The 11,731-nt window shown below is 36.9% G+C and overlaps 1 protein-coding gene across 2 annotated transcripts; it reads right to left on the bottom strand.

Annotated features, from left to right (window-relative positions):
• Positions 1-3,907: 3,907 nt before the first annotated feature.
• LOC115976602 (pentatricopeptide repeat-containing protein At5g40400-like) lies at positions 3,908-7,374 on the bottom strand. 2 transcript variants are annotated; one of them, XM_031097999.1, is made up of 3 exons: positions 4,881-7,374; positions 4,604-4,787; positions 3,908-4,499 (listed from the first exon to the last, which is right to left on the bottom strand). In XM_031097999.1, the coding sequence occupies exon 1, from the start codon at positions 6,899-6,901 to the stop codon at positions 4,988-4,990; it is 1,914 nt and encodes a 637-aa protein (XP_030953859.1). In that variant the 5' UTR covers positions 6,902-7,374; the 3' UTR covers positions 3,908-4,499; positions 4,604-4,787; positions 4,881-4,987. The 2 variants fall into 2 exon arrangements, with proteins under 2 accessions (XP_030953859.1, XP_030953857.1); XM_031097997.1 differs by having other exon boundaries at positions 3,908-4,787.
• Positions 7,375-11,731: the final 4,357 nt, after the last annotated feature.

Raw genomic sequence — 11,731 nt, 5'->3', positions numbered from 1 at the left:
GTAGGTTTATGATTATAAAGTCTATAACACAATTTGATAATTGAAGTGACTGAGTCACTTGTCAGTCTGCCAAAAAGCAAGGTAGGTAGGACAAAATGATCGACGTTTGCTAAAGAAAGCTCTAAATCTTCCAAATAAAAGAGAACAATGGCATATGATGGACATAAATTATATGGACAGGGAAATGCTTTTGTGTCTTATTCAATCTCCATTTACTTACAATATAGACTTCCACCAAATTTCCAATAAAAAAAATGGAGTAACGGGGATACTAAACCTTCACAATCATTATTGCTAGCATGAGATAACTCATGAAATGAAGAAAATGAGAAGTAAGTATCGATTTAAGACCCTAAAGATTGATATGGAGAGCTTATAACAAATTGAAGTGGTCCATCATTTGTGGAAGTCATGAATAGATTTAAATGTACTATGGATTGGATATCTATGGCAAAAGAATGCATTTCAACTCTAGCTTTCATACTACATAAGCTACAACTATTTTTTTCATATCAATAATGGTCACTATATGATAAGATTAACATTTATCCTTTTAACATATGAATAAACATTCTTCTAAAAAAAACCATATGAATATACATATGTTTATACATTTATTTCTTCTATATTAATAATTAGTTGAGTCTAGTTGCCAAGAGACTAGTAACTTAGTGGCATAACTTGATTTTATTGATATATGATGACTACATATTTATAAGGTTTTTTTTTTTTTTTTGGTCCTAAGTACTATCTATAAAAGGAAATGTGCAAGACTTTATTTCCTAGTTACATTCTAATATGAAAGTAATATATATATATATATATATATATATATATTACATGAAAAGGAAAACTAATAGAAATATACTTAATAAATCTTGCGTAAACATAATGAATCAAACAACCCTAGCACTTTGTGTCATGTGTCCCAAAATTAAATTTGCATGCTATGTATCACGGTAAGAAGATGCTATGTAGCAATCCTCCCTAGGTGAATTTAGTGTTACTTACCTACTTACCTACATAATTCCTAAATCTCTTTAATGAAAACCCTGAAGAATTCCTACCCAAAAAGGAAGTAATTAGATACAAACCCATTGCAACTGTTATTACTCAGGAGATAACTTGTAAAATGAGGAAAATATTGATTTATTACCTTAAATATGGACATGGAAAACTTAGGACAAGGAGTGACTCTTCATTTTTGAAGTCATAAATAGATTTGGATTTATCAAGGATTGGATAGAATGCATTTTAAATCCTACTTTCTCTCTATTTGATTTACGAATTTACAAAGGATTGGATAGAATTCATTTTAATTCCAACATTCTCTCTATTTAAGTCCCCTTGATAGCTTTGTAAGCAGTTTAGAATCAAAGACTGTCTTTCTATATCAACTATAATAATAATAATAATAATAATAATAAGACAAGATTCATATTGGGTCTCTTAACATATGCATTTACATATGTTTATACATTTATTTCTTCTACACTAAAGCATTAATCGAGGCTAGTAGTGCTAATTAAAAACATCATCTTGATTATTGGGGGAAATTACACTTTACCACCCCATATTACACTTTGCATCCTAAAATTTTCAAATACACGTTTTGCACCTTAAGTTATGATTCTTGTTACACTTTGCACCCTAACGTTAAGTTTGCAATTAACTTAAACATAAATTTAAAGTTTAGAGTGTAAAGTGTAATTAAGAGAATAGTTTAGGGTGGTAAAATATAATTTATCTTTTATTTTTAAAGAATCGAGAAGAGGGCAATTAAGTCTTTTTACGTGGTGCCATATTTTTCCATCCAAGTTAACAGAAAACTTGATGTCGGGTTATAAAGTGTAATAAGAATCATAGTTTAGGGAGCAAAACATGCATTCGAAAAGTTTAGAGAGCAAAATGTATTTGGGAGTATAGTTTAGGGTAGTAAAGAATAATTTCCCCCAATTCTTGACATTCGGTCCCAACACCACTTAACATTTTTCTTTAATATATCAGAGCTAATATGTATAATATTCAGATTATATTTGCATAAAACTACTAATTGAAAGATCAATCATTATACATTATTACATAGTACTATCCTAGATGATTTAAACTTGAATAAATAAAAAAATCCTGATGTTTTTTAGAATGAATAAATTTTTTCCAATGGACTCTAATTAGGATGACACCTTCACTGGTAAAGGAAAGGTGGAGTGTAAATTCAAGTTTTTTATTTTTTATAATTTGATAATTAAAATCCCTATTGAATGTCTTCATTAAAAACATTATGAAACTAAACCACAAGGCTCTTGACTAAGTGTAAATTCAAGAACTTCCTTTATAAGAGCAAGATAAAGTGTAAATTTAAGATCTACCTAATGCATATTTAATTATTTATTAACTGAAAAAAAGAGTGAATTAGACTTTTTGTTCCTAAAATTTGGTATAAGTTTGATTTTGGTTCTCAAATTTAAAAAATATCATTATCTGCTATTTGGTCCATGAAATTTAAAAAACGGAACAAGCTAATCAATGCATCTATTTTTGGGTTTACAACTTTACATGATCAACCTAAGGCACCCTATTTTTCAGGAGACCAAATCAAACCAATTACGTATGTAAGGGACCACAATCACCCTAACCTTATTTAAAGAACTAAAATCAAAGCATCCTCATTTTTAAGAGAAAAAAAAAATCCAATTAACTCCATCGACTATTCCCTTTTTGAAATTGCAGGAATTAAATCTTAACTTTTTCATATCTTAAGAACCAAAACCAAACTTATATAAAAATTCAAGAACCGAAAGTATAATCACCTAAAAAAAGAATGAAGAGTGATTGCAAATTTGCACTACTCTGCCACAGTTCCGTAAAGAATGATAGGGCATCTACATTTCCCCAATAATTGCAGTACTCTAAACAACTTGTAGTTGTAGCATATCTCAATCCAATCCCACTTGTCTGTTTTTCAATTTTGGCCTGCTTTTATAATCCCTTCACTGAAGCTACTCGAATTCGTTAATGTCAAACAAAAGTACTACTTTTTTCGTGAAAAGAAAAAAAGAAAAAAGGCTGAGATGGATTTTCAAGAAGTTTATCAATCAAGGTAACACAGGAATTTCTCAAAAAAAAAAAAAGGTAACACAGGAAAATTTATACACTTGCCAATTTGATGAATTTCTTCATTTTGTTTGTACGATTTAGGTTCAAGTTGACTTTTAATTATGCAACGTGAAAGAACTGATAATTCCTGTTCTAACATATACAACAAGTCAAACGATGCCAGATATTATTTAGTTCTCAAAATATTGAATTCGAAAGAAAGCAGATAAAGCTGAATATAATGTGAACCAGTACAAGTTTCTCAGCTATCAGTGTTTCTGCCACTATGAATGCACAAGTTTATGGTCTCCATTGGCCTTTGGCCACCTATATTTGTCAATTTTCAGCAATACATGTAATACTGGCTGCTAGCTGGTGTAACCTGTTAGATTAATATGTTTTAAATTCACTATTTCTTAATGACTTACACTTTGGGACAACCAGTAATTTATCATAGTATCAAAGCAAGTGACCTAGGTCTTATCTCCACCATTTACCATACCTCCCATTTAAAATTTTTTGCATGTGTTAGGCTTCACTTAATAAGGGCAGTTTGGGCACACAAGTGAAATGAGAGTGTTAATTTATATGATTAAATTCATCATTTCTTAATATTTAGAGCTTTCAGAATAATTGGTAATTGATCACAACCCAAGGTCGGACTTCGTCTTTAAGATATAAATCTTGCATGTAGCTACTTCAACATATTTGCATCTTGATCTCCAAATTTGTTTAGTAAGTTGGTGATTCTGAATCCTGAATGTGTTTTGTGAATTGGGACATAGTGATCATGATAAGGACACAGATAAGCTAAAATAGAAATCAAAATAATTTATTCTGGATTTATAGGAGTGGCAAGTACAAGCAATTCCTTAGAACTAAGGTAAGACACCAGATACCACTAAAACACTTGACCGGAAAAATAAATGAAAAAGAAACACACCCACAAATAACAAAACCATTTCCATGGACAATCATGAAATCAGAACTAGTAAATTCTAACTGAGATATTTTTCTTATCGCTATCCTTTGAGCTATCATCATCGCTTTTGAGATCTTCTTCATCATCATCTCAATCCTTTGAGCTATCATCATTGCTTTTGGTATCTTCATCATCATCACAATTGGAGAATGATTCTCTACTTTCTTCATCTTGTGTTCTTCCTTGTTTGCCTTGCACTTCTTTTTCCCTAACACCATCTAGAGCTCGAATCAGGCTTTGCAGCGTCACCATCCAGTCTTTGGCATCAAACTTTTCAGCAGCATCTGCAGAAGTCATATTCACCTCTTCCAACAAGTGGCGGTCTTTTAAGTGGGTGCAAATGTCCAAATAGTTCTTAGCCAACACTTTAAAAGCTTCATATTTGCAACACGATCACTCAATGTGCTTGTACATCCTTCCTCTTGGAATGAGAACCAAGTCGAGTTTGTCAGAAGAATCTTTTGACAACATAATTATGGGCGTGTGTGTGAGAGAGAAATGCAAAGACATGTTTCCATCACATACCACCATGTAGAACACAATGTTAGGAAGGAATCAGAAGTCCATTCTTAGATTTCAACCACACAGAGAGAAATTCTGATGGTCATCAGAATTCTGTACAACCAGAAATATTTCTTGCACCAATGATGTAAAATTTGGCTGACAAACAGGGCTTTGAAAGTAGCGGACCTCTGATATAGCAAGGTTCCTGTTCAGCAAACAAATAAAATTTGTCTGTATGCATAACCAAATAAGAATAAGGAAATCAGAGAAAAAAATCCAGTAAAAAACAGCAAAGTACCTTTTGCTCATAATCAGTCTGCATTGTGGAGGTTAGATGATTTATATACAAAATCCCAGATCATCTAGTTAGGGAACACAAGGCATTTTCCGCTGTAATTCCAATTCCTACATGCATTCCAGATTAAGCTTGTTCTTGTCCAGTGTCGTAGCTTTCCATAATCCATCAATCACAAACTTGCATGTTAGGTTATTTGGTGCAAAGCCTACTTTTTGCATCCTATCCTGAAGTTCCATCAAAGTAGCCACATCAGCATTCTCAGAGAGGACTTTCACAAGTGCATTGTAACTTTCAGTATCAAAGATTTGAAATTCCCTGGCAAAGAAGCCCAATAGTGATTCAGCTCTATTGATATCCATTTCCTTGCAATATCCATTTATTAATGCCTTGCATATTGCCGTATCAGGTGGCACACCAAATTTAACCATTTCTTTCATTACATATTCACCCTCCATACTTTTGTCTATTTTACACAAGCAGTCTATAAGAGCTCTATATGTAACAATATTGGGTTTTATGTTTTTATTCACCATCTCAGCTTTCAAAGCTAATGCCTCTGCCACATAATTACATTTGCAAAGGGATAGAAGCAGCTCATTATAGACATCAATATCAGGCACATAACCATACTGAGAGATTCTTTCCAGAAGACTTTTAGCGGCAAATGGCCGATTCTCTTCACACAGTTTGACCACTAGATATTCATAAATGTCAGGAGAAATAGGAATTTCGAATCTCTCAAGCTCTGACAGCAAATTCAAAGCTGAAAGCAACTTACTCTCCTTTCCATATCCTTCCACAACAACTCGACAAGTAAAACTATCTGGGCGAACCCCATTTCCTATCATCTCATACAACAATGACCTTGACTCTTTCATTTTTCCCTCCTTGCAATAACCACAAATAAGAGTATTATAAGACATAGTGTCTGGACTTAACCCTCTGTGAACCATTCGATGAAAAAGCTGATGAGCCTCCCTAACCTTCCCTTCTTTACAAAGTCCATTCATCAAGGCAGTATATGAAAACAAATCCGGCAATGCACCCCTCCTATACATAATCTTATACAAATAAAATGCATCCCCCAACCTTCCTTTCCTACAATAACTATTAATCAATGTATTGTACGTCACCACATCAGGATCAAACCCTTCCTCTTCCATCTTCTCTATGAATTCATTCACCTTATCCACATCTTGATCCTTGCATAAAACATTAATCAACATGTTAAACGTATAAGCATTCGGGTGTATCCCAATTCTCCCCATTTCTTCATATACCTCCCAACACCGATCAACACATCTCAGCTTCACCAACCCATTCAAAAGATAATTACAAGCAACTACACTAGGAACAAAACCAACCTCCACAGACCTCCTAAAAGTCCCAAAACCTTGTTCAATCATGTTGGCTTTCACATAAGCCTTAATAAGCATATCAAAGACAACTGGATCCCAATTACAATCTTCACCGCACAAAACCAAACTTCCAAAAACATCACCATCATCTGGTGAAACAACCTTAACCATTTCTATCAATTCACACAACAAGTTCATGGCTTGAGAAAATTTTCTAGACCAAGTCAGAATATGAACAATAATACTATAATTCTGGATAGTGGGTCTGAGACTTAAATCATTCTTGACCCAATTGAAGAAAGTGAGAGCTGATGAGGAATCAGATTGAAACCTCAACAGAACTCTTGAAATTTCATGAGAACCCAGATGAGGAAGAAGCCCTTTAAGCTCATTTTGAAAAAGAGGTAAATGGGTATTTTGTTTAAGGTTTGAACAAATGAGATTGACAATGTTGTTGGGGTTTTGGGTTTGTGGGAGCAAATGGTAAAGTGGGTTTGAGATGGATTTGGATTCTGAATCCTGTATGGTCTGTAGTGATGAAGAAGAGAAAGTTGAAATGGGTATGAAATTATTAAGGTTGAGGAATGGTTTTGAATGAAAGGCAGAGTTTTTGTGTGATAAAATGAGGATTTGGTTAATGGAATATATTGAAGTTCGAGGCATCACTAACAGACACAGTAAGCTATAAATATCGAAAAAAGCATTCTTTTGGTGATTCTGAAGCTTATTCTTTTGGATTATTTTCTTTGTAATCCCTTTTCAAGCAAAAGAATGAAGTGAGGTTTGGACAAAGAAATTTTACCGTTTGGCAGAGGAATTCATGGAAGATGCACCAACGTTCAACCATGAAAGAATGAAGGTCCTGGACTCCAAATTAAATCTTTTTTTTTTTTTTTTTTTTAATTTCACTCTCTGTCTCTCACTCATATTAACACAGTGAACTCTCTGGCAAAGCTCATCACCTGATGATTGATCTGTGTGGACTCAAAGGGAGGAGGAAAGTAGCGGAGCTACAGCGGCGGAGCGTCAAAGGCGTAGCCATCACGGCGGAGCTATCGGTGAGGCTTTGGGTTTATCTGAGTTGCGCGATGTGGATTGATTTGGGGAAGGAGAGTGAAGGGTAAAAAAAACATACTAGTTTTGTTGTGAGGCTTTGCTTTTTATTTTATTTTTTTGGGGTAAATTTAAAGAATGAGATTATTTAGATTTTAAAAAATTTTCAAAAACAATTTGGAGTTTTATTTAGGGGTGTTTGGATTTTATAATACTAAAATTTGGAAATATTTAAATTTTACACTCTAATTTCATAATTTGGAGTGTAAAATCCAAACATCTTCAAACTCTAAGGAGTAAAATTCAAATTCTGTGGTGGACAATGATAATAATGCTTGAGAGTTGAGAGTGCCTCTTGATTCAAAGTTCATACTCTCATATTATAACTTCCTTTCTTCACAGGGATACTATCAATGGAGTGTGAGTTTGCGTCTCGTGAGTGGTTTGGTGAAGAGGATCCGGAGTTACAGCGCAGTACAAAAAAAAGTTAAGGAGGATCAGCCTCTCGAATCCTCGCAAAGGGGTGGAGGTGTTGGCGGGACTTCATCCTATAAAGCCAAACTAGTTGGAGACATCCCTAGTGCCTATGCCCAAGCTTTTAAGTTTCATGTTGATGAAGAAGAGGAGCCCTACTCTGATGAAGAGGTGGACGACCCCCCTGAGGGCACCGTTGCCATTAAGCTATCCAAAAGGACCAAGATGAACATCCGGGCTAAATGGAATCACCCCCTTATTGTGAAAGTCTTCGGGAGAATTGTAGGCTTCCATTTCCTACACTCCAAGATCATGCAAATCTGGAAATTAGCGGGGAGACTTGATTGTATCGACTTGGAAAATGACTTCTACTTAATCAAGTTTGGGTTGGTGGAGGATTTTGAGAAAGTCCTAAAGGGGGGACTGTGGTTTATAGGAGAACATTATCTCACTATACGTGCATGGGAACCATACTTTAAACCCACAACGGTGGCATGCTCCAAGGTCGCCATTTGGGCTCGCCTTCCTGGACTTCTGATTGAGCTGTATGAATTGGAGGTTTTAAAGGATATCAGACAAGCCATAGGACCAGTGCTTTGGATTAATGCCAATATGGCAGCGGGCACAAGAGGTCGCTACACTCGGCTCTGTGTTCAGGTAGATTTGGATTCGCCACTTCCAAGAAACATTCTTATTGGAAGATTCAAACAAGACATTTTATATGAGGGCTTTGGTGCTCTTTGTTTTTCCTGCGGCGGATTGGGTCACTGGAAAAGTCACTATCCTTACACAGTCAAGGGGTTGGTGGTGGATACTGATAATGCCGGCGAGAGTGACCAAGGTGGAAAAGATGTTGAGGTAGAAGCTATCTCCAATCTCTAGGAGATCGAGGCGGGAAAAGATAGAGGAGATTATGGCCCTTGGATGCTTGTGGAGCGTAAGAAACACGCTTCCAAAACTCGGGCAGCCCATCCTCACACTCTTAAGCCAAACCTGGAGCAAATCCCTGCATTAAATGCAAAAAGATTTGGGCCGACTAAGAAGGCTTATTCTTGAAGCCAAGCCACCAACTAGTCCTCCTACTGTGTCACCAGATGGGAAGCGCAAAAGCAGGAGATTTGACAACATAGACCATTTGGACCCCACCTGTCCATTTAGCCATGATCCAACGGCCCGTAAGGTAGCCTAAAACGCGCTGCCCAAGGCAAACCACAGGCTTTTGGCTCAGAAGATAAGTGACCCCATAGGTAATGTCCTTTCACCAATTTCAAATTCATATAGGACTGAAGCTCCCACGTCTACCCAAAAAACAAATAGCAAGTCCAAGTCCAAGCCTGGTTTTTATCAGGGAAGCCATGGAAGACAGAATGAAAAGGCAATGGGCAATAAGCCTCTAAGGAAAAATCATGCCCTTGTCCCTATCGTTAATCCAGTAGATCTGAGCATCCCCCACCATGATCTAGGGGTGGTTCGACCTGGAGCAAATGCAAGCATGGAGTCATATTTTTCCTCTAACTCCAGAGAGTCAAAAACTAGGTTTTCTTCCGCTGGCCAACCCAACATGGATAGAATGGGACAACCCCTGGTGAAGATTCCCAACGGACGCTCCAACAATGGCAGAAGGGAAGATAATGGGGTGAAGAGCACTATCGCTAACTTCGTTAGACGTCTTTTGCCCAAATCAAACCTCTTGGAGGAGGTCCAAATAAGGAAAATCTCAGTGGACAGTCCATCAACAACAAGTTTAATGGCGTCTTCAGAAGCAATCAAGTTGATTCAGATTTACAGGAGTTACCCACAAATAAATCTGCTGATCAGCTCGAGGGAGTAGCTATTAGGGATTTTGGAGCATGCGATATGCATCTCAAAGAACAAGGAGATATCAAAGTTCAAGCTAAGGGAGCTGGGTTGGAATTTGTTGAACTAAGTTAGGAATCGGTTTTAGGTCAGTAGGGACCCACCTTTTATCCACCCAATGTCCATGAATATTATTTGCTGGAACTGTAGGGGACTCTAAACCCTCGATTTTGAAATACCTTGGATAGTCTGATGAGTAAGTTTAATCCTTCAATTGTCATTGTGACGAAGACCTGCATTGGTGGCCTGAGGGCAAAAGACATCACTGATAGACTCCCTTTCGACAGAGCCATTCACATAGATACTATTGGGTATGTAAGAGACCTCTGGCTACTCTGGAATTGAGATGTTGTGGAAGTCACCCAATTGGCAAAGACAAAATGGGAAATTCACGTCATTGTTAAGGTACTTTCCTCAAACCTATCTTGGATTCTTTCTTGTATATATGCTAGCCTTAGATTTGCTACGAAGATTACTTTGGGAGAACTTAGCTAAAGTGGCTGGGCTGCACAATTTAGCTTGGACTATGCTAGGGGATTTTAATGAGATTTTATCTAGTGAGGATAAGTGTGGTGGCAACCCAATTAATTTGAGAAGAGCCTAGATTTTTAAGGATTGTTTAGATGCATGCAATTTGATTGACCTAGGGTTCCAAGGCTCGAAATACACTTGGGTCAATAAACAGGACATTGGTCACTCATCCAAGAATGCCTGGACAAAGCTTTTGCAAACCAGGAGTGGATTAATCTTTATCTAGAGGCATCAGTTCCTCACCTCACAAGGGTGCATTCAAATCGCTGCCCCATTCTTCTTAGTCTTAACAAGGCTCCTTCACTTAGGCTGACCAGACCATTCAAGTTCCAGCCAGTCTGGATGTCTCACCTCCTTTTTGTAAATGTGCTTGCTCACAATTAGGCTAGTGTTCTCAGGCTCAGCACAAACATCTTAAAATTTATTGAGGCAATTAAACTTTGGAATAATGAGGTTTTTGGGAATATTTTCCATAGGAAGAGGAGGGTGGAGGCTCAGCTTGCAGGCATCCAAAATGCCCTGGCCAATGGGCCAAATGCCCACCTTTTAGCTTTGGAGAGAGAGCTGAGGGACGATTTTTGGGTAATAAACTAGCAGGAAGAGGATTTCTAGTCGGTAAAATCCAGGTATAACTGGCTGATTCAGGGAGATAGAAATACAAATTTTTTCCATACCTCAACTCTGATCAAAAGAAAAAGAAATAGGATACCGTGCTTCAAGGATAGCTCGTGAAATTTGATACACAATGAGGAGGTTATTGCGTCAATTATTAGAGAGGGCTACATTTCCTTGTTCACAACAAGCAAGAATTGTGCTCCTATCTCTTTCTGGAATGTCACAAGCTAGCCTAATAGATTATCTAGAGCGGAAGGTGAGTTGCTTAATTGCCCAGTCACAGAGAATGAGGTAAAAGATGGGCTTTGGAGAATGAAGCCTTTCAAGGTTCCTGGCTAGGATGGTATGCATACGGGTTTCTATCAGAGAAATTGGAATACTGTGTAGGAGGTGGTGGTGAGGGAAGTGTGCTCAATCTTTAACTCTGGGGTCATGCCGAGCAATCTGAACTAGACACTGATTACCCTTATATCTAAATGTCCAGGAGCTGATTGCCTCAACTTATTCAGACCAATTAGCCTTTGCAACACTATTTACAAGATCGTGACAAAAATCATAGTCCAGAGATTTCGACCTCTCCTAGATAAATTGGTTTCTTCCTTGCAGACAGCTTTTGTTCCAGGTAGGAAAGGGCTTGATAATATGATCATTGTGTAAGAGCTCATTCACACTATGAGCACAAAGAAAGGCAGCCAAGGGTATATGGCAATAAAAATAGATCTTGAGAAAGCTTATGATAGACTTGAGTGGCATTTTATTAAAGATGTGCTCAACCTCTACAACCTCTCTCAGGACACGGTAAAGCTTATAATGACCTGCATTTCCGGCTCTTCCATTTCAGTCCTATTTAATGTTGGTAAACTTGATTTGTTCCTACCTTCAAGGGGATTCAGATAGGGCAACTTGCTATCTCCCTATCTATTTATCTTGTGCGTGGAAGTTTTGGGGTTTCTGATTGATGAT

This window comes from Quercus lobata, chromosome 2 (assembly GCF_001633185.2).
Source record: "Quercus lobata isolate SW786 chromosome 2, ValleyOak3.0 Primary Assembly, whole genome shotgun sequence".
Taxonomy (NCBI): Eukaryota; Viridiplantae; Streptophyta; class Magnoliopsida; order Fagales; family Fagaceae; genus Quercus; species Quercus lobata.
Note: the sequence above shows the minus strand (reverse complement) of the source record. Positions and strands in the feature narration are given on the sequence as shown.

Excerpts from the sequence above, each read along its gene's own strand:
- LOC115976602 (XM_031097997.1), bottom strand. The coding sequence starts at position 6,901 with ATGCCTCGAACTTCAATATATTCCATTAACCAAATCCTCATTTTATCA.